The sequence below is a fragment of the Salmo trutta genome, chromosome 21 (genome assembly GCF_901001165.1).
Source record: "Salmo trutta chromosome 21, fSalTru1.1, whole genome shotgun sequence".
Lineage (NCBI taxonomy): Eukaryota > Metazoa > Chordata > Actinopteri > Salmoniformes > Salmonidae > Salmo > Salmo trutta.
Genome location: NC_042977.1, coordinates 34,695,687 through 34,718,353, shown reverse-complemented (window position 1 = coordinate 34,718,353; position 22,667 = coordinate 34,695,687). Strand labels below are relative to the sequence as shown.

The following is a 22,667-nucleotide window of genomic DNA, read 5'->3' as shown; positions in this document are numbered from 1 at the left end:
AGAGGAAGTGCGACACTCCAGTCTTGTTTTTTTTCGGTTCAATTAACTTAGTAGGCCAGACCCAGCTGCTATAGAGCTTGTAGTCCTAAAAAACTAATGATTTACCTCTGGTTGTTCAGCCTTCGGCAAAATGAATGGGGAAAGAATAGTTCGTCGGTTAACATGACCTTTATGAACTATGAAGCCTTTATGTGCGTTATGTGGGTTTGGTCTTACATAAATGCTTCAAAGTGTAAAAAAGCGACGTTAGCTGATGAAGATCTCATAGAACAAAATGTATAAGCTCCCCTAAACCTGTGTTTACCCCACCTTATTTTAAGCGTTTATCCAAAAACTCACTTCCCGTAGGCTTTGTTCAACGAACCATAGCGGAGTTTCTGCCTACAAAAAAATGCAATTACTAATGCTCCAAATTTTTTTCAATGGTAAACGGCCTGCGTGAACTATCTTAATTTATCCACCATCTTTGATACGACTACTAGGTCTACTACAGACCAGCATTTTCAACAGGACACCGTATTTTAGGCACACTTTCGCGAATCCTACCTCTTTTCCTAACCTTAACTTGCTACGAAAAAGTAACTTGGGTATCAAAGTGTCGTGAAAAGAGTGTTTCCAACACCCACCCGTCATAGACAAGGTAGCTGCTCACAGAGCTCTCTTGCCATATTTGGCTTGCTTGCTGCTCATTTCCGACACGATGTCGTCCAATCGTTTGTCGAGGAGTACGGTCCACTACCAAGCGATTACACTATACAGAAGTGACTCAATGGTCTCTCTGTCCATATTTCACTGTCAACAAACATTGAATTAATTCACTGTTCATCCTAGGCTGAACTATTGACCTATTTCCCTGTCAATAAAACGACATTGAAAACCCCATTCTGAATAATTATAACCGCGACAATATTCTTAATGAAAGTTTTATTCCACATATTTGTCGTTTATACATACATTTCGCATAAAAGGCATAAAAACAGTTATGATAAAGTATTAATTCAGATCTAACATTTGTTATACCCCTTTCACAAAATGGTATTGTGTAAATGTTAAGAAAGTAAGGAAGTTGTGTCAGTCCTAGTAGCCTAGCCTACACACACCTGTGAGTCAGTCCTTTCACAAGGTGTGTCAATAATGCAATGTCTCATATAGTGTTACATTGTACAACTTGTTGCTGGTGAGAACTCAGTGCTAGACTTGGGCTATTTACATACTAGACAATTCATAGGGCAACAGGCACTGGCACTGTTTGTTGGCCTTGGCCACCACTAGCCTAATTATTCCACGAATAAGTGTATATTGTCCCCACTCTGTCAGGCGCAAAGACGAAGTAATGCCTTTAGGAGCTGCGTTTGGTCCCATATTGAAATGTCTCTCGCGCAAAGCGCAGTCTTTGGCCGTTCAGAACGCCTGGAGCTGCTGCGTCAATATGAGTTGGCACCCGCTGTTAACGTGGTCCATGACCTTCTGTTTGAGCAGTGCCAGTTCGTCCCGGAGCACGTTGGCAGAGGAGACCAACTCTGTGTGTTGGGTCTTCAGGTTTTTGACCCTGTCCTCCAGCCTCGAGATCCTCTCCAGCTTCCTTTTCCGGCATTTGGACGCGGCCACCCTGTTTCTCAAGCGCTTTCGCTCGGCTTTTATCCGCTCCTGGCTCTCCATGTCAATAGGAGACAGCGGAGGGGTATCGCCGCTCATCTCGGGCACCGTCTGGGGCTCCTCTTTGAATGACTGTAGCCGAGCATGCTGTAGCCGTGGATGCTGGGATGGCCGCTGGGGCTCGATGTGGATTTGGGACGGGACGGCCGTGTAACTAGTGGAGGAGTGTCTGTCGCCGTTAAGTGCCGACGCAGAACTGACAGCCCGACTGAAAGTGCCCAAGTTTGTGTATTCAGGTGGCTCGGGGCGCACGGTGCAGCTGTAGGGTATAGGACTGTCCGACACAGTAGATGAGGGTGCCATGTCGTTGGCAGCATTGGCTTGAGCGTCAGAGCTGCCATTGGGCATATGCTGTTGATAATGAAGCTCCGCGAGCGCCTTTACGAATCCCTCGGCAAAACCCTCTTGCTCGTCGGTGATGTTCTTGGGACAGAGGAACTGAGTTGGGGTCGGTGTCGTCAGCCCATTGCAGGACTGGATGATAAGCCTTTCCAATTCAGGGGAAGCCAGTTTTAATAATCCCACATCAGGGGATGTCAGGATGTCGATAGCTTTCGCCCGCAGATGAGGTTTAAACATTTTAGGGTCGTTGAGGTTGAGTGTCATGCTCTGCTTCAGGGTTTTCGGGTTAAACCCATGATATCCGCCCACTGCGCCTTGCTGACCATTTACAGATTCGTCATATAATGTAGCTTCCATCTTGGTGGGCATCAATTGACGGGTCTTTATCGCTAATATAATTGCTGGAATAAAAATCCAAACATCAAAAAATTACAAAAATCCAAACATCGAAATTACAATAAACAATATGGAGTGATAAATTGCAATCTGATGTCCCCAATCTTTTTACAATCTTCGGACAAGTAATTTTCGAATTTCAACTCGGAGGACAACTCCTGATGTCCGATGTGGAAACTTTTCTTGAGACTTTATAAAATAATAGTATCAAACAAACAAAATAACTTTACTTCCTCAATCGATAGGCGTCTTTGTTTCAATTAGGATTAAAAAAATATTCGATTCGCCTATTGAAATAAGGTTTTTCTTCTCTAAGCAGATACTGTGTCTGACTCGACACAATGTAGTTTCTACCACTTCCAACGTGGAGACGAACTTTATCCACTTCTAAGCTGCTGCTATACTGAAAATAACAATGATGTCATGTATCAGGCTTCCTATTGGTTTGAGATGATGTGATGGGCGTTACTTTTTTAATGACATGCACGTTGCGTTGACAACCAGCCATATTCCCGCCTCCCGCAAAGGCTGATGGGATTAGGTAATGCAGTAAAAGGAACGTTGTCCTCTGGGATTACGTTTTGTTTTTGAATATATTCTTACCCGCTTTATTTTGTTACCCAATCTCAGTCAGGTTGACCAGATTACCTTTTAAAATCAGTTTTCACAATATTTGCTTTCTTTCTTTTGCTCTTTGACTTTGTGGGTGAAAGCATGGAAATGTGATATACTTCTGGTGCGTGTGACAGAGTGATGGTGGGCAGGGGGGGTTGTTTTGTTTTTCAGGTGACACTTTATGCATTGGTTATGAAGGGGAATGATCATGTTCAAGTGAATATCAAATAGAACTTTGTGCCTCACATTTTAAGGGGTGTTTAGAGTACAGAGTATAGGTATAACAAATAAGCAACTGTAGCAACAATGTGTTCCTTCCTACACTGTAATTACAAGGTTACTACCATGCAACTACATAGCCTAGGTATTACCATTACTGAATGTAAAGTGGAGCCAACTCTGTAACTTTATTTTTCATTATATATTTCCCCAAATAGATGTAGTCTATGGTTTATTATATTTATGACTTTCATGTGCAATATGTGGAGAAACTCCTTCCAGTTCCAGTAGAGCTCAATGGGCTTCAAAGAGGTGCTCCTCAGTCTCAAGCAAACTGTCTGACTGATAGTGCTGGTATTGTGTCTCTACTCGGGCCTTGCTGTGAGCTTTAACTCTGTCTGCTCACTCCTTGCAATATTCAACACATTCTATTTAACCCTGACTATAAATAAGTGGACAGACCTCGGCCACAGGCCACAAACTGAGGTTAACCCTGAAGTGACATGCTTTCCCTCAGGTTGCCTTGACGGCACATCAACCACCACCATTTGGAGGTATTTGACACCTTCACTTGGAATTCCAGATTGGAATATTTAGGAAAGTCTGTTCCTCCTGTCACAATAATGATACTAACAACAAATGGGTTCAATGACAACGTTCCAATCCCACAAGCATGTACACAGTCACAGGGACACACCAGGTGAACACAGGCCAAAAAACAAAAACATGTGCGCATGCTCTCTCTCTTTCTCGCCCTCCCTCCCTCACACACTCATGCATTCTCTGTATGAAGCAAGTAGTACTTGAGACTAGTTTCACAGCAGTCCCTCAGCAGCAGCTCCCTATAGAAGATAAAAGAGGTTTACACATTTCCCCCAGCACGCACCTGTGTTTATAACTGTAGCGGGGAATTTTTCTATCAACCTACCGCTGACCCGGCCATACTTCCTGTTTCTCTGTCCCTGTTTCCTGTCCAGTGGCCTGATGGGTAACCTCTAGATAACACCACCTTCCTCCCCTGGCTCAGCCAGCTGCTTCCACTGCATGGAGGTTTCTAATCAAGAGTTTAGTTTAGAACCCGGCCCAGCTGCTACAAGCTGTCCTTTGTTGTAGCGATGGACCCTCAGTACATGAAAACACTCTTCCTGTCTGTGCTCTGCTCAGACCAAAATGTGGAGAGTTCACTTAGCATGTGTTGATCATAAACAGGAAAGTTAGATTACTCACTCACCCGTGTGTGTTAAACATGTCTACAGTGTTTGTTAAGAACCATCCGTTTCTTCCTGTCCTGCTGCTCTGTTTCTCTGTCCTCTCCTTCCTCTATTCTCCCTCTGTAATAAAATAGGGGTTTCTTGATATCCTCACTTTAGAAATTAAACTAAAATTGTAAATCTGATTTAGTGGCTAGTGTAAATTCAGATTTTTGTGTGTACAATGACGAGCTGCCAGTGTTACAAACTCTCAGTTGACCAAACCAAACCGAGATCCCCCGTTGCCTGGCCTGCTATGCGAGACCACAACGACTTACCATTTTTGGTCACTAACGCGTTCCGTTGGAAATCAAAGTACATTTCGCTAATCATCAAAGAGTGATTTCGTGGAAGTTATTGACACAAATTGTGATCTTCGAGGTCAGGTAATGTATCGAGCAAGTTGTTAAAGTTTCGTGTCGGGTTGACCCTGTTTAAATCAAATGTTTAGGGAGTCGCTTTTTACACCATGAATTGTCAAATGTAGCAGACTGAACCGAGACCGGAATTATAAATAACAAATTGATTCCAAAAAAATATAAAAGCAACATTGTATCACGTCAACGATCACTCACGCATAGTGCAATACTTTTAGTACTTTCACACTCTATCAACAGGAAAGCGACATGATCCCGTTGCTAGTGAATATCTATCTATACTGTTTTATGGGTAGTACGCTATTTCCAGGGTTGGGGAGTAACGAATTACATGTAATCTGTTACATGTAAAGGATTACAAAATGGTAACTGTAATCCGTTACATTACCAGCAAAAATATTGTAATCAGGTTAGATACTTTTGAAAAACGAGGATTACTTCGAGGATTACATTTAAATTCAGAAAGGATGTTTGCGAGAAAAAAAATCTGACACTTCTCCGTTTTCTCAATGACATTCAAATCAGCATTGAAAAAAAGTCGCAAATGTAAATTTGTTCCAGTTGAGCGAGTCTGAACAGAAGTCAGAGAAACTATGATGACACACCAAATGGGTTTGATGGATCGCAGGAATAGGTTTTTGTAGGCTACAGTCCATGCTATGTCTTCCAGTGGTGCCACTGCTGTCGGCATCCAAAGATGATCCAACTTGAATAAACGCTTGGAGGGAAGGATGACAGCAGTGGTGTAGTCTACGGCGATACGGATGTCACTTATTATTGATATCTACATAGTGCATTGATGTGAATCCTGCTCTCTCATTTAGCTATTTGCGCCTTATGGATTCTGGTTGTTGTGGATGGCTGTTCACAAATCTAAATGTGTATTTGAACCCAATAATGGTTGAATTCAAGAAGTTTAAGCTGCCTATCAATCATCGTTTTTGAAGCCAGTGGACAGACTGTGAAAAATGCGCTCATGCAACAGCTGCATAGTGGGGATCCCAGCCTACGGAATATAAGTGGGGCTTTTATTGCTCAATCTAATTCATACTGACAAACAAAAAACATAATCCTAATGGACACATGCTCAAAATTGGACACTTTTTATAGACTTAAGGGGCAATCTGCACTTTGCTACATCCAATTTTGGACTCATAAATTCTCTCTATATATATATATACAGTACCAGTCAAAAGATTGGACACACCTTTTTTATAGATTTAAGGGGCAATCTGCACTTTGCTACATCCAATTTTGGACTCATAAATTATATATATATATATATATATATATACAGTACCAGTCAAAAGATTGGACACACCTACTCATTAAAGAGTTTTTCTTTATTTTTGCTATTTTCTACATTGTAGAATAATAGTGAAGCCATCAAGACTATGAAATAACACATATGGAATCATGTAGTAACCAAAAAAGTGTTAACAAATCAAAATACATTTTAGATTCCTCAAAGTAGCCACCTTTTGCCTTGATGACAGCTTTGAACATGCTTGGCATTCTCTCAACCAGCTTCACCTGGAATGCTTTTCTAACAGTCTTGAAGGAGTTCCCACATATGCTGAGCACTTGTTGGCTGCTTTTCCTTCACTGCGGTCCAACTCATCCCAAACCATCGCAATTGGGTTGAGGTCGGGTGATTGTAGAGGCCAGGTCATCTGATGCAGCACTCCATCACTCTCCTTCTTGGTGAAATAGCCCTTACACAGCCTGGAGGTGTGTTGGATCATTGTCCTGTTGAAAAACAACTGATAGTTCCACTAAGCGCAAACCAGGTGGAATGGCGTATCGCTGCAAAATGCTGTGGTAGCCATGCTGGTTAAGTGTGCAATTCCTATTCTTGAAGATCAAGGGATATAACATTTATTGGGATGACTGGAATTCTGATAGACTTTTGGTAATCCAAAAGTGACATTACTGATTACAATTTTGGACATGTAACTGTAACGGATTACATACCCAACCCTGACTATTTCTTATATCTTTTTTTAAAGAAACACAATAGGTTTGTATGTTTTGATTTAATCTTTTAGACCATAACCTATATGCATGTCTAAAAACAGATCCCTAGACATGCCATAAAAACCTTCTTCACCAGTGATCTATTTTTAATGATTCCGCTCTCTCTGTCCTGCAGGTGTTTTAAATGGCTGGGTCGGACCCAGTAGAGTGGTACTATGTGGGGGTGGACGTGGGGACAGCCAGTGTGAGGGCTGCTCTAGTCACCAGGGAGGGCCAAGTAAAGACCACTGCAGAGGAGATGGTCACCATCTGGAAACCTCACTCAGACCATTATGTCCAGTCATCCATTGACATTTGGGCTAAGTGCTGTAGCACAGTCCGGGTAGGTGTTAGAGACTCTGTTCAGATGTGACTTAAGTGCTCTGCAAAGTGATGTACTCTCTTGGAATGTCTTTAATTATTGGCGTAGATTAGTATGATGTCTAACTCCAAGACCTTTTTGAATACTTTTTGCAGTTTTGCAATGTTTTCTCATATTTAGCAGCAATACAAAACATAAACATCAACATGTAACCAACACCATATTCCTATGACAGAAAGTGACCCAGGGAGTGCAGAGGAATCAGGTCAGAGGGGTGGGTTTTGATGCCACCTGTTCCCTAGTGGTCCTGGACCAGAACTTTCAGCCTGTAGCTGTCAACCTGGATGGTAAGTGAGAGAATGATTCAAAATAGATAGAATACTCTAACACTGTTGAATGCTCACAGTTTTATTGAGTCCAACGTTTCAACTACGTATTTGTCAAAATTTCTCCTCCCCTCTCTGTTGCCCTGTGTGTAGGTGAGGCTGAGAGGAACGTGGTGATGTGGATGGACCATCGCGCTGCAGAGCAGGCTGCACGCATCACCAGCACTGGCCACAGGGTCCTGAGCAGGGTGGGAGGGGTAATGTCACCGGAGATGCAGCCCCCCAAGCTGCTCTGGCTGAAAGAGGTTAGAGGTCACCCACTATAAGTCAACAGACAGTTTTATTGTTGGACACCGCTGATTGGCTAGTGCTGAGGTTTATTGCCCTGTTTTTATGTAATTTTCCCCCTACCCATAATTCTTTGGTCAGAACCTGAGAGCGACATGCTGGAGGGACGCTGCCCACTTTCTGGACCTCCCTGACTTCCTGTCCTGGAAAGCCACAGCTTCTCTGGCCAGGTGAGCTTTAGAACAGAAGGAGAGAGGGGTAGGAGGGGTTTGTGTGTGTGCGTGTTTGTGTATCTTGACCAGTCCCAGTGTGTGTATCAGACAGATTCTCCCTTATCCTTCAGGTCCTTATGTACTGTGGTCTGTAAGTGGACCTATTGCCCCACAGAAAAATGGGACACCAGCTTCTGGACAGCCATTGGTTTGGAGGACTTACTGGAAAACGACCATTCCAAAATAGGTGAGCAGAGTAAACCGGTTTTCAACATCAAGGGAGTTTTCCTGGATAAATGAAAGATAAATAAGAAATATGAAACTCAGTACAGGTTGGTTTTGGTTTCTCAATGGGAGTACCTACCTGTGGTTGTTCTCTGCAGCCAATGTGTGTTTCTCCACACCCACCTAGGCAATGTGACCTGCTGTCCAGGGAGCCCAGTGGGAGAAGGCCTTACCCAAGAAGCTGCAGCCGAACTGGGGCTGGACACGGGCACCGCAGTGGGAGCCTCCCTCATCGATGCCCACGCTGGAGGCCTAGGTAGACACTCATTCCAAGGGCCTCCTGTTTTTAAAAATTTGTAGTCACAAAATAGTTTTTGCGTATACCACTGGTGCTTCATATTGCCGCTAACAATTTATAGATGAGAATATAATAAACATGTAGATTACAACTGAAGAAGTTTTTGTGAGCAGCTCAGTTTGTTTGAGTTTATTATCATCACCTGGATCAGTCACCTAACCAGACCTTGGTCATCTGGTTTCGTTTAGGCAGTTAAACTGCTCATGAACTTCGACTTTTGACTCCTGCTGGGACCTCTGCTGATTACAATTGCATGGGGTCAAACGTGAAAGTTTAAAGCACTCCGTGCTGTTCTAAACTTTTGTACATGTCAGACATGTACATGCACTCTGCTCCTTCACCTCTGTATGCCTCCTCTTCCCCACCTCCTCCCACATTTAAAACTAGAACCAGCTTGGCAAACATTATCCCAGCAGTAAATGTCAACACTATATTCCACCATGGAGGTTACAGACCCACTTCAAAGAGTGAAGATACTGATTTAACAATCCTCCATTTTGTGGCCAAGTCTCCCCATTGGCTATTATAAAACCCATGTTTTGGAATCATAAAGGATGTTTTATTCTGCTTGTCAAACAAATGTGTTCTTAGTGATAAAAAGAGAATAAGTAGAAGCCTTGTGCACAGCTTCCAACGGGCAGGTTATGGCAGGAACAACTTAGAATCATTTTTTTATTTTGTTTTTATACATGTTTTTTGGGTATTCTCAGTGAACTTTGCAAAAGGTCAAAACGTAGTGGAAATGTCAAGTAGGCAGGGGAATGAGAAATACATTTTTTCCACAACATACTGTACTTGACAGAAATGTAAATGTACAAATGTTCTTGGTACACGACCTACCCACATTTTTAACCATGTAAATAATGAGAATATGGTGTGTTTTGTGGTTCCAGGTGTGATTGGTGCAGACGTGAGGGGGTTCTCCCTGCCCTGTGAGGACCAGCCAATCACGTCGCGCATGGCCATGATCTGTGGAACATCTTCATGTCACATGGCGGTGAGTTGGTTAGACTTAAACAGCTCCTGTTGTCAAATAACATAATATGTGCCACTTAGCAAATTTGAAATAAAGTGACTTACAGAACATTGACAGTGACAGACATATTCAGTATGTGGGGCCCATGCAGGAATCCAACCCACAACCCAGGTTGCATCTTAGCCAAGTATGTTTATCTAGCATGGCGAATAGTATTGCAATGCCATTCGTCATCAGTCCTTCCTGGTGACCAATCATGAGGGGTAGACCCTGACCTGCTGCAACCTCTTGAATCCTTCAGCTGGAGTCTAGTGTCATGAGCTTTAAAATCTAGCTCTAGTAGGGGGAGGTGAGGGGGCCTGATGCTGTGTTGAAGCCTCTATGTGTTATTCTGTCCCCATGTGTTCAGATCAGCCAGGGGCCCCTGTTTGTACCGGGTGTGTGGGGACCGTACCTGTCCGGCATGGTGCCTGAGTTGTGGCTCAACGAGGGAGGACAGAGTGCTACTGGAAGTCTGGTCAGTTCAGCTCTGCTCTCCTGGGTCCTACTCTACTAGACCAGGCCTATTCAACTACTGGTCTATGGCCCTGCAGAACTGCTGCTTTTCCTTCTCTACCCAGTAGTTCATTGATCAATTCATGTCACCGATTGGCCCAAGAACCCATACACCTGGTGTCTCAGTCTCCTGCTCAGAAGGAGAGAAAGAAAACCAGCATTGCCTCAACCCTGTAATTGTGACTTTGTCCATGTGTGAACTGTGACCTGCAGTAATCTGCTACATATGCAGTATACACTGAGAACTGTCTGACACAGTAAGCCTCGATGACTAGGGTTGCTCAAACCAGATCCACAAAACCATAATGTATCTTTTTTCTCCTACCTCAGATTGACCATGTGGTGAAAGGTCATGTAGCCTACCCCCAGCTACAGGAGCAGGCGGTGAAAGGGTCAGCTATTTACAGCAAAATCATATCCATTAAAACAACAACATACATTTCACATGGAATAGTACAGAATACACATTTAACATGAACGGCATAATCTATCCAGATATGAAGGCCCAGAATGCTCAGAATCCATATGAACCCACTAACCTACTAAGAGCATGGTGTAACTGTCTGTTATCACCTGTTCTGGCATGTCAATTGACAAACTTCTTGGGCAATAGGAAAACCAGTTTTTCTCGCTCGTAAACATTTTTTACATTTTTGTGCCGTCTTCTGTTGTGAGAAAATGATTGATTTACTATTGCTCGAAGGCATTACATAGTTCCAATAGCAGCTGAGAAGTCAATTACTTGATACACTTTACAAAATAGATTCCCAATGAGAAACCACCTTCCTACACAAAGAACTGTCAATCAGCAACATAATAAAAAGTAGGTTTCAAAAAGTGTAACATATCACCTATATTTCCCTGCAGTGGGGAGCATATCTACACTTACCTGAACAGACACCTGTCCTCCATGGCTAAAGACCTGGGGGCTCCCCTGGAGCTGCTGGCCTCCAGCCTCCACGTCTGGCCAGACTTTCATGGCAACCGCTCCCCCCTGGCAGACCCCACTCTGAGGGGCGCGGTGAGGAGAGACCACCTCTGGCTCAGGGCTCTGATAGACTGCTCCCAGATCTGTTTATGCTATCTTGCCTAGTCTTATCATCATTTGGCAAGGACAATGACAATAGGAGTTGGCAACACACACATACACACTTTCACACACATCATATGCTGCCACTACTCTAGGCTTTTTTTTACTACTATTATTATCTATTCTGATGCCTAGTCACCCTGCCTTTTATGTACATATTTACCTCAAATAGCTGGAACCCCTACACATTGATCTGGTACTGGTAATACCTGGAACCCCTACACATTGATCTGGTACTGGTAATACCTGGAACCCCTACACATTGATCTGGTACTGGTAATACCTGGAACCCCTACACATTGATCTGGTACTGGTAATACCTGGAACCCCTACACATTGATCTGGTACTGGTAATACCTGGAACCCCTACACATCGATCTGGTACTGGTAATACCTGGAACCCCTACACATCGATCTGGTACTGGTAATACCTGGAACCCCTACACATTGATCTGGTACTGGTAATACCTGGAACCCCTACACATTGATCTGGTACTGGTAATACCTGGAACCCCTACACATTGATCTGGTACTGGTAATACCTGGAACCCCTACACATTGATCTGGTACTGGTAATACCTGGAACCCCTACACATTGATTTGGTACTGGTAATACCTGGAACCCCTACACATTGATCTGGTACTGGTAATACCTGGAACCCCTACACATTGATTTGGTACTGGTAATACCTGGAACCCCTACACATTGATCTGGTACTGGTAATACCTGGAACCCCTACACATCGATCTGGTACTGGTAATACCTGGAACCCCAACACATCGATCTGGTACTGGTAATACCTGGAACCCCTACACATCGATCTGGTACTGGTAATACCTGGAACCCCTACACATCGATCTGGTACTGGTAATACCTGGAACCCCTACACATTGATCTGGTACTGGTAATACCTGGAACCCCTACACATTGATCTGGTACTGGTAATACCTGGAACCCCTACACATCGATCTGGTACTGGTAATACCTGTATATAGATAGCTTCATACTTGTGAATTATTTTATTTTTTTTATAATATTTTTTTTTAACTGCATCGTTGGGAAGGGCTTGTAAGCAAATATTTCACGGTAAAGAAAACATCCGTTGACAAATACTTTTTATTTTATTAGTATCTGATTTGAAGACACAACAAACCGATCTGGGACCAGGCTAGGGCTCTGACCCTCTGAGCTGGGAAGTCATTCAGAAACAAATGTCATCACACTATATAAAAGCCAATGAAGGGTTTTAAGCCAAAGTGTCAAAATGCCAGACCTGTATGACTTTGCTTATAAATGATTTGTGAAGCATCTATTTAGTTGTTATGAATCCTTTATGAATGCCCAACAAAGCTTTTCTAAGTGGTACTGAAGGTGCTCTGTGTGTGTACAGGTGGTTGGGCTGCCATTGTCCCAGACCCTGGATGACCTGGCCCTGCTTTACCTTGCTACTGTACAGGCACTGGCTGTGAGTTTCACTACTAATAATCCATAGCGCTTTTCTGAAACCCCAAAAAGCTTGAATACTACATTTTAATATAAACATGTCAGACATTACTTGAAATATGTACCTAGATTATCCTATCCTAAATGATTGTGTGTTGTTATGATAGCCAGAGGACTACGTCCTCCCTGTAAGTTGTAAAAAGGGGTTTATAAACTAATTAGATTGATTGGTTGGTTTTATATCGCAACAATCCCCTCCTGCCTCTCTCCCTTCAGCTGGGCACCCAGCATATCCTAGAGGCCATGACACAGGCAGGACATGACATCACAACCCTCTTCCTGTGTGGGGGGTTGAGTAAGAATCCTCTTTATGTGCAGATTCACGCCAATGCCACAGGTGGGTGATGGAGGGGGATCTAGTCTGTGTCCAGCCCTGTAAAACGGGAAGTGCTACGTAACCTGAACTTGGGAAACATCCACACTGAAAACTAACCTAGATTATTTCAGTTGAGGTTCTGAATTATTATTTAGAAATGTATATTTCTCATTATGAAGAGAGTGAGTTAAACACTCCTATTAATTCCTTATTTGTAAAATAACTTGAGAGAGTGCTTATGAAGGGATCTAACAATACTGCGTGTTGTCTACTCAGGGTTGCCCTTGGTGCTTCCTGCCCAGACTGAGGCTGTGTTGGTGGGAGCAGCAGTCCTAGGTGCCTGTGCTTCCCATGATTATAGCTCCATACTGGTGAGTGCAGAACACACACATACACAATAAACACAGCAGTAGAATATTTAGTTCGACATCATAGCAGCTCATTCCTGACTCCATACTACCATCTACTGGAGAGGAACTAAGGTAAAGGAGAAATGCACAGATTCCCTTGCTTTGTCTCAAGGAGACTTGTGCAAAGTCTGGTGAGATGACATGGAGGTGACTAGATAGCTATCTAAAGAGAGGGCTCTGGGGTGTCTTTCTGTGCCATTCAGCAGCATACCTCTGAACACCGGGTAGTGGCCCACCCCGTAAGCCAGACGTGCTAAAAATAAGAATGTGTATTATTGTTTGGACTGGGTCGCACCTGTCCCCTCATTTGGAGTCATAACTGCTCATGCAGTTGGTGCTGTCTGAGGATTTGAGCTAGGGATGACAGACTAGGGATGACAGACTAGGGATGACAGACTAGGGATAACAGACTAGGGATAACAGACTAGGGATAACAGACTAGGGATAACAGACTAGGGATGACAGACTAGGGATGACAGACTAGGGATGACAGACTAGGGATAACAGACTAGGGATGACAGACTAGGGATGACAGACTAGGGATGACAGGGCAGTGTGAACTATAGAGCTTATACAGAAGGATAACTATAAGGCCAGGAAAGGAGAATTCTACTTCCTACGTACTGTATGTCACAAACTTCATAGACAGTTGAACCTTCTCTTTACAAAACCAGGTCATGGGCTGTTCTGGACCTCTCCAGATCAAAACTCAATGTGTATCATTTATTGATCACGGCTTGGTTTATGAATGCATGTTTTAGGAGGCGATGGAGAAAATGGCCAAAGTGGGAAAAGTTGTTCAGCCTGACCACGAGCTCTGGAGGTGAGACGAGAGACTGGCCTGCATCAGTGTTGGGTTTCATTGGTCAAACATCTGTGGGTTGTGCTGGAGGCATGTGCTGGGTACAATGATGAATTAACATTAATGTTGGAAACATCACTACTGATATATGAAAGTATATTTGTTATCAGGTCAGTTTGTAATTTTGTTCTAATGATGTCATTCTAATAATGTTTTTATGATGTTCTAGTATCTGACTAGAGGAACTGTGTTCTCTCTCTTAGCTTTTACAGGAAGAAGCACTCTGTGTTCCTGCGCCTCCATGTCCACCAGAGGGAGTACATGGCCCTTATGAATGACTGAGAACCAAGAGGTGCTACTGTCCAACCTGTTGAAATAGCAGACAGTAATCCCAACACCGAGGTTGGATTAGACTGAATGCAATATCAAGTAGAGACTGTGGATACAACTATGATATCAGACACCCCAAATTAGTTGATTCCAAAAATCAGCTGGACACAGTTACCCAATACACCTATTAGGAGAAAAGAGTCTGAACTCGAACGTGATTTATCAAATGCAAAATGGTGGTGACACTATCCATCTTGAGTTGACGCATGGGGGAAGATGTAGGAAATGAATGCAATATTCCAGTATATAAGATGTGAAGTCCTGGCCTGAAAATCTAATATGGCCTACAGTTCCATCCACAGTACACTGATAAGAGTTCAAAAGGCACTGACAGAAAGTCAACCTGTGAAAAGCAATAAAACAGTCATCTTGAAATATGCAAGTTTATAAGTATTTGAAATTGTGCCCAATGTCACTTTTTCACACCTAGGTCTATTTGCTATCATGAATCCCTATCTCATGTCCTCTCTTTGATCTCTCTATCACACACATTATTTCTCTGATCTCCTCTTATCACATCTCTAACCTCTGATCTCATCTCTAACCTCTCTGTCTCCTGCTGTCCAAGCAGGCCATAGAGGAATGTGTGTTCCAGTTCCCTGTGCTGTACAGGATCAAAGACCATAATCTCCTCTGATGTTGTCCTGGTGACACAGAGGAATGCTCAAATCCCACACAGCTGAGTTAACAGGACTGGTTCACGTCCAGACCCAATGGCAGAACATCCTGCACCAACCAGACCTGTATTTTATTTCTGTCCAGCTATGTTACATATAGTCTCTCATGGCGGCAGGCTGAGACTGTTATTTTAGCAAATTCAGGTTTAACCCCAACCGGGCCTCGAACTCAACACCTTAGCCGTTACACCATGAGATCCGATCCTCCGGACAAGGTTGGTAGGTGGCGGGTTACGGTTGCTTTATTGATTGCAATACGTAACACTGAAGTGAAACTAAAGGCTGTGTTGCTGTTTTATTAATCGTCTCGCAATTAGAAGTAAGGCAGCACACCTGTCCAAAGTATTTAATACATCTTAAACCTGATAACTACACATTCAACTCAATAAATTGAGTTGTCAGCTATGTGTCTTTGAAGATGCGAGTACTACAACAAATGCAACATGAACACGTCCTGACACCATATTATCAGCAAAATGCTACCAGTCAATCTGTGATATGATCAGCACTCCACCATCGTAAGGAGAATGGCAATCTCATTCATTGTCCTCATCATCTCCTTCTGTGGTTGTGTGGGAGGCTGTGTGCTATAGGTGTGATCCTCTGCTGCCCCTCATGGCTGAGGTGTGTAGCGCAGGTACTTCCTTTCTGAGGGTAGCTCTTTGGTGTAGACCCCTGCAGGGAACATGGCTGCTGCCTCCTCCTCAGGGATGTTTGGAGGAACCATCACGCGCTCGCCAGGCTGGACAGAGAGAGGGAATGAGAAGGGGAGTTAGCAGAGAAAATAGAAATGGGCATAAGTGGCATGCCAATTGATATTGGACTGACAATAGATTCTAAGTATTTGGAGAACAATAAAACAAGTTGTGTGATGAATGATGATGTTAACTGATTGTCTATTGGGTCACTCAAGCTGCCATTTATATTTGACTGATAATACTTCCTGAAGGATGCTGCAAATTCTACTGTCAGGTTATAGAGCTTGACAGGGATTGGCTGACTGACCTGCCAATCAGCAGGGGTGGCCACCCGGTTCTTTGCTGTGAGCTGCAGGGAGTCGACCACTCTCAGGATCTCATCAAAGTTACGCCCCGTTGTGGCAGGGTAGAGCAGGGACAGCTTCAGCTTCTTGTCTTGGCCAATCACAAAAACCTGAGACATAAAAACATGTCACACTTTGGTGGGATGGCATTAGGCAAGCATTCATCATATAACAAGTACTTTTGGGTGTCGGGGAAAATGTATGGAGTAAAAAATGTATTATTTTCTTTAGGAATGTAGTGAAGTTAAAGTAAAAGTAGTCAAAAATTATAAATAGTAAAGTACAGATACCCCAAAAAACGACTTAAGTAGTACTTTCAAGTATTTTTACATAAGTACTTTACACCACTGGGGATGCATTTACTCACATGGCAAATGGTTAGCGGGCGAGAGAAAGTGTGTGTGTGATAGAGCGAGAGAGTGTAGCAGATAAGGGCTGTGTTCACTAACAGGCAGCCATCATGTGGTGATATCACCCTCATTGATTCATATAAAAAGATAACATCATGCAGCAAGGGGCCTTGGTAGTGAGACGGGGTGGTGGGGCTTGGGGGGAGGAGTAGTTAACTCATACTAGCCAGTGAAGGTAGGCTGCTTGCATCAGCATGAATAAGTCATGTTTATGGAAAATAGAGCACCAGAAAGAGGAGGACGATCTCATGGTGTGCAATGACTTACCGGAAACTGAGAACCGGTAGAGAGAGATACTAACAGGAAGAAAGCGAGAGAAAGTGTGGCTGAGAGTGTGAGTATGCATGTTTTGACACTCACACAGCGGGCAGTGAGGGGCATGCCGTCCTTGTCCTTCTCATTTGGGTCCAGCATGCCCAGGGCCACTGCCAGCTCCCTCTGATTGTCTGCTATGATGGGGAAGGGGAACGCACAGCCAGACTCCTCATTGTTGTAGGCCAAGATGTCCTACAGGACCACAGCACAGCCGTCCATTACTAAACACTGGTCATTGGTTTACACACTCAAAACTGGGTGTCACAAATGGCACCCTATTCCCTTTTGACCTGGCCAAAAGTAGTGCCTTATAAAGGGAATAGGGTGCCATTTGGGAACCGCCTATACCTTGGTCCAGCCATGGTGATCCTCCAGACTGTCAATGGACAGGGCAATCATCTTCACGTCCCGCCTGCTGAACTCGTCGCTGAGTTTGGCTGCTCGGCCCAGCTCTGTGGTGCAGACAGGGGTGTAGTCACTGGGGTGGGAGAACAGGATACCCCAGCTACAGAGAGAGAGGAAGATATGGAGAGATTAGTAGGGGCCTAGCATAGGAATGTCAGCCTTTCTGTCTCCCTGCTCCTGTGTTTCTGTTTTTGTGGAGCGGCTAAGCTGTAAAATTTGACTCAATCGTTCACTTTGTGATAAACGTACCACATTTGGTACAGAGGTAGATTTAGGTACCTTGAAAAGATTTAGATATGGAGTCACCACATATTTGCCTCCTGGGGGGCATGGCAGCCCTTTTTCAAAATGGCCCTCGACTGTAACACTATGTTACAATTCAAAAGGACTGCTTTGACGAAAATTAGTCACGGTGCTAGACTTATTGACACTGAAAAGATTAAGATATGGAGCCACCACAGATTTGGCCCCCAAGGCAGGTATCTTACAAAATGGCCACTATTGGTAACACAATATTGCAGTCACAAAGTCATTTTTTTGTTGTTGTTGATAAACACCAAATTTGGCAAAGAGTTCGATTTATATATCCTGAAAATATTTAGATAGCACACCCTATCACTTTTAGAGGTCCCTTAGGGAGCAGTAAGTACACATTTACCCGATGCTGCCTCAGTCACCACCAAAAGTCCATGGCATACCGAACTGTGGCATAGCCTTTACTTTGTTGAAATAGCAGAACATATTCAAATGCAAGTAGAAAAACTAGTGGGTCATACTTTTGATCATGAAACTGGTTGAAAAAAAAATATTACAGCTTGAGAGATTTGTTGTCCACAGCAATTGTGAACTATTCCAACTCAATGGCTGGGGTATTTTCCTAGGTACAGCTGAAGTTAGTGTATTTGAAGTTAGTGTATTTGCTCCTGGTTGTAAGTCGCAGGCAGGGCTACCTCATCTATAGAGCATTCTAACTCACCTCCGATACACACAGTCTCAGAAATATTAGTTTTCCTACAAAAAGAACTGCTGTATTTCCCTATCTACTCATTGTATTGTTCTGTGTTAAAAAATTGAAACAGATTCAGGCCAATAAGTATAGGCCATGACTTTTACAAAAGTTAAAGAAGTATAAGCCATGACTTTATATACAGTGCATTTGGAAAGTATTCAGACGACTTCTCTTTTTCCACATGTTGTTATGTTACATGTTACATTTTTTGGGAAATATTTTTACATTTATTAAAAATACAAAACAGAAATACCTTATTTACATGCACTACCATTCAAAAGTTTGGGGTCACTTAGAAACGTTCTTGTTTTTGAAAGAAAAGCAATTTTTTTGTCCATTAAAATAACATCAAATTGATCAGAAATACAGTGTAGACATTGTTAATGTTGTAAATGACTATTGTAGCTGGAAACTGTAGTTTTTTATGGAATATCTACATAGGCGTACAGAGGCCCATTATCAGCAACCATCACTCCTGTATTCCAATGGCACGTTGTGTTAGCTAATCCAAGTTTATAATTTTAAAAGACTAATTGATCATGAGAAAACCCTTTTGCAATTATGTTAGCACAGCTGAAAACTGTTGTCCTGATTTAAGAAGTAATAAAACTGGCCTTCTTTAGACTAGTTGAGTATCTGGAGCATCAGCATTTGTAGGTTCGATTACAGGATCAAAATGTCCAGAAACAAAGACCTTTCTTCTGAAACTTGTCAGTCTATTCTTGTTCTGAGAAATGAAGGCTATTCCATGCGAGAAATTGCAAAGAAACTGAAGATCTCGTGCAACGCTGTGTACTACTCCCTTCACAGAACAGTGCAAACTGGCTCTAACCAGTACAGAAAGAGGAGTGGGAGGCCCCGGTGCACAACTGAGCAAGAGGACATTAGAGTGTCTAGTTTGAGAAACAGACACCTCACAAGTCCTCAACTGGCAGCTTCCTTAAATAGTACCCGCAAAACACCAGTATCAACTTCAACAGTGAAGAGGCAACTCTGGGATGCTGGCCTTTGAAACCACCAAGATTCTTCCTAGAGCTGGCCGCCCGGCCAAACTGAGCAATCGGGGGAGAAGGGCCTGGGTCAGAGAGGTGACAAAGAACCTGATGGTCACTATGATAGCGCTCAAGAGTTCCTCTGTGGAGATGGGAGAACCTTCCAGAAGGACAATCTCTGCAGCACGCCACCAATCAGGCCTATGGGCACAAACCCACTGTCGCTGGACCAGACAGGACTGGCAAAAAGTGCTCTTCAATGACGAGTCGCGGTTTTGTCTCACTAGGGGTGATGGTCGGATTCTCGTTTATCGTCGAAGGAATGAGCGTTACACCGAGGCCTGTACTCTGGAGCGGGATCGATTTGGAGGTGGAGGGTCCGTCATGGTCTGGGGCGGTGTGTCACAGCATCATCGGACTGAGCTTGTTGTCATTGCAGGCAATCTCAACGCTGTGCGTTACAGGGAAGACATCCTCCTCCCTCATGTGGTACCCTTCCTGCAGGCTCATCCTGACATGACCCTCAATCATGACAATGTCACCAGCCATACTGCTCGTTCTGTGAATGATTTCCTGCAAGAGAGGAATGTCAGTGTTCTGCCATGGCCAGCGAAGAGCCCGGACCTCAATCCCATTGAGCAAGTCTGGGACCTGTTGGATCGGAGGGTGAGGGCTAGGGCCATTCCCCCCAGAAATGTCCGGGAACTTGCAGGTGCCTTGGTGGAAGAGTGGGGTAACATCTCACAGCAAGAACTGGCAAATCTAGTGCAGTCCATGAGGAGGAGATGCACTGCAGTAGAGGAGATGCAGCTGGTGGCCACACCAGATACTGACTGTTACTTTTTTGACCCCCCCCCCTTTGTTCAGGGACACATTATTTCATTTCTGTTAGTCACATGTCTGTGGAACTTGTTCAGTTTATGTCTCAGTTGTTGAATCTTGTTATGTTCATACAAATATTTACACATGTTAAGTTTGCTGAAAATAAACGCAGTTGACAGTGAGACGCTCCCCATCCAACCTGACAGGGCTTGAGAGGATCTGCAAAGAATGGAAGAAACTCCCCAAATACAGGTGTGCCAAGCTTGTGGCGTCATACCTATGTAAGGGGTGCGTAACTGGTGGCAGAGAAGTCAGACGCAGGAGAGCAGAACTGGGTAATAACCGGAGCAGTTTAGTAAACAAAACCACCGGCATCCAGAATAACAACATATGGGTACAAAACCCGTCGCGCACCAGAAAACAATGTGCACAAGCACTTACAACAAACAATAACGCACAAAGACATGGGGGGAACAGAGGGTTAAATACACAACACGTAATGAGGGAATGAAAACCAGGTGTGTGGGAAAACAAGACAAAACAAATGAAAAATGGATCGGCGATGGCTAGAAGGCTGGTGACGTCGACCGCCGAACACCGCCCGAACAAGGAGAGGAACCGACTTCAGCAGAAGTCGTGACAACCTATCAATAATCGAGGCTGTAATCGCTGCCACAACAAAATACTGAGTAAAATATCTGAATACTTCAGTAAATGTGATATCAGTTTTTTTTTTATACATTTGCAAAAATGTCTAATAACCTGCTTTTGCTTTGTCATTATGGGGTATTGTGTGTAGATTGATGAGGGAAAAAACGATTTAATCCATTTTAGAATAAGGCTGTAATGTAACAAAATGTGGAAAAAGTAAAGTGGTCTGAATTCTTTCTGAATGCACTGTAGATTAAAGGTTTGTGAAATAGTGGTTCAGTCTGTAGTCATTTAGTAAGATGGCTGCCACAGCTCCCTGGGGCCAAATCTGTGGTGACTCCATATCTAAATCTTTTCAGGGTCCATAAATCTAGCTCTGTGGCAAATGTTGTGCTTTTATCACAAAGTGAACGATTGAGTCAAATTTTACAGCTTAGCCGCTCCAGTAAAACAGAAACAGGAGCAGCGGGACAGAAAGGCTGACATTCCTATGCTAGGCCCCTACTAATCTCTCCATCTCTCTGTATCTTCCTCTCTCTTCCTCTGTCCATCACATTTTCAGGGTACACAAATCTGCATTTCTGCCAAATGTGGTGCTTTTATCAAAAAGTGAACGATTTATCAGCTTAACCACCCTACTATTTTGGTGCTGTACTCAAAACACTCCCTTTCTACGCATCACTACACGCCTGGCCCTGGCTGCTTGTTGAGCCAATTGTAAAATACAGGATTTTTAATACAGTTTGTCTTTGCATTACATATATTATTTGAGCACTATTGTTTTTTAGGGTAAGAAATAATGAAATGTTTAATAGATCAGGGTAAGAAATAATGAAATGTTTAATACAATTTAATAAAACATGTTGATATTAACCCCGATTATGCCAAGCAGCCTAAAGATTTATTTGATCATGTAAAGAACCAGGAAGAAAAATATAGACGGCCTCAAGTGTGCCCAGAGATCTTGTCTTGTTGCAGCAACTGACATTTCAGTGTTGTCAGCGTTTTCATTGAGGGGGCTCAGAGAACAAATGATTTGAGCTGCAAGCAAGCAGTTTTTTTTCTGACGTCTCAACCTAGTTAGACTGACACAACCAACTGGCCTAGATCAAATAAAACCACAGACCATGAGTAAAGATACATGTCTAAATATTATTCAAATAGGGGAAGAATAGCTGTTTATTATTATATCTACGAAACAAATCCGGATGCCAACACATCCTCGCTATACCATCCTCGCTATACCCAATAACGTTAGGTATCAGATTAAAATTCACACCAACACAGTTTGAGAGTACAGTAGGATATGACAGCTATCAGCATAATCAACCTTACGACTTTTGCCAAACTATACTAAACCTTTATTTTTACATGTGAATGATTTAGGCCTAATGTCTTTAGAAACAGGTGCCTTAATGAATGCAAATGATATAGTGAAATCGAAAAGAGAACATAAATTATACAACGGAAAACTGGAATCTCAGGTAGTATATTCCAAAATTCCAACACGTGATTTCAATCGATGGCATATTTAATGTCATATCAGCCTTTAAAATTACTTACGAGTCACCCAAAAAATCATGGAATTTAATTTTGCCCTTAGTGGTTTCGGCCTCAAAATTTGGAAACACATCTCCTAGCAGTAGTCCTGGCATGGTCGCAATGAAGACCCGCGCTCCAGTAGCAGCATACTGATGAA

General features: G+C 43.1%; 3 protein-coding genes across 4 annotated transcripts; 1 reads left to right on the top strand and 2 right to left on the bottom strand.

Annotated features, from left to right (window-relative positions):
* Positions 1–909: 909 nt before the first annotated feature.
* On the bottom strand, positions 910–2,773 carry LOC115157247 (transcription factor AP-1-like). The gene has a single exon (XM_029705334.1). The coding sequence runs from the start codon at positions 2,365–2,367 to the stop codon at positions 1,402–1,404; it is 966 nt and encodes a 321-aa protein (XP_029561194.1). The 5' UTR covers positions 2,368–2,773; the 3' UTR covers positions 910–1,401.
* A 1,989-nt stretch (positions 2,774–4,762) lies between these two features.
* fggy (FGGY carbohydrate kinase domain containing) lies at positions 4,763–15,024 on the top strand. 2 transcript variants are annotated; one of them, XM_029705331.1, is made up of 16 exons: positions 4,763–4,864; positions 7,008–7,214; positions 7,429–7,540; positions 7,673–7,824; positions 7,949–8,037; positions 8,151–8,266; positions 8,432–8,560; positions 9,496–9,599; positions 9,988–10,095; positions 10,464–10,525; positions 11,001–11,154; positions 12,615–12,689; positions 12,944–13,064; positions 13,320–13,414; positions 14,215–14,276; positions 14,519–15,024. In XM_029705331.1, exons 2-16 carry the CDS (start codon positions 7,017–7,019, stop codon positions 14,595–14,597), a joined length of 1,656 nt encoding a protein of 551 aa, XP_029561191.1. In that variant the 5' UTR covers positions 4,763–4,864; positions 7,008–7,016; the 3' UTR covers positions 14,598–15,024. The 2 variants fall into 2 exon arrangements, with proteins under 2 accessions (XP_029561191.1, XP_029561192.1); XM_029705332.1 differs by lacking the exon at positions 14,215–14,276.
* A 568-nt stretch (positions 15,025–15,592) lies between these two features.
* On the bottom strand, positions 15,593–22,667 carry LOC115157248 (peroxiredoxin-6-like). Its single transcript, XM_029705335.1, has 5 exons — positions 22,532–22,667; positions 17,438–17,594; positions 17,135–17,281; positions 16,328–16,474; positions 15,593–16,064 (listed from the first exon to the last, which is right to left on the bottom strand). The coding sequence occupies exons 1-5, from the start codon at positions 22,621–22,623 to the stop codon at positions 15,936–15,938; spliced, it is 672 nt and encodes a 223-aa protein (XP_029561195.1). The 5' UTR covers positions 22,624–22,667; the 3' UTR covers positions 15,593–15,935.

Coding starts and splice junctions, on each gene's coding strand:
- fggy (XM_029705331.1), top strand. CDS start 7,017: ATGGCTGGGTCGGACCCAGTAGAGTGGTACTATGTGGGGGTGGACGTG. Junction 8,038..8,150: donor GCCACAGCTTCTCTGGCCAG/GTGAGCTTTAGA, acceptor CTTATCCTTCAG/GTCCTTATGTACTGTGGTCT. Junction 10,096..10,463: donor AGAGTGCTACTGGAAGTCTG/GTCAGTTCAGCT, acceptor CTCCTACCTCAG/ATTGACCATGTGGTGAAAGG.
- LOC115157247 (XM_029705334.1), bottom strand. CDS start 2,367: ATGCCCACCAAGATGGAAGCTACATTATATGACGAATCTGTAAATGGT.
- LOC115157248 (XM_029705335.1), bottom strand. CDS start 22,623: ATGCCAGGACTACTGCTAGGAGATGTGTTTCCAAATTTTGAGGCCGAA. Junction 17,282..17,437: donor ATCACCATGGCTGGACCAAG/GTATAGGCGGTT, acceptor GTGGTCCTGTAG/GACATCTTGGCCTACAACAA. Junction 16,065..16,327: donor CCACCCCTGCTGATTGGCAG/GTCAGTCAGCCA, acceptor CTCTCTGTCCAG/CCTGGCGAGCGCGTGATGGT.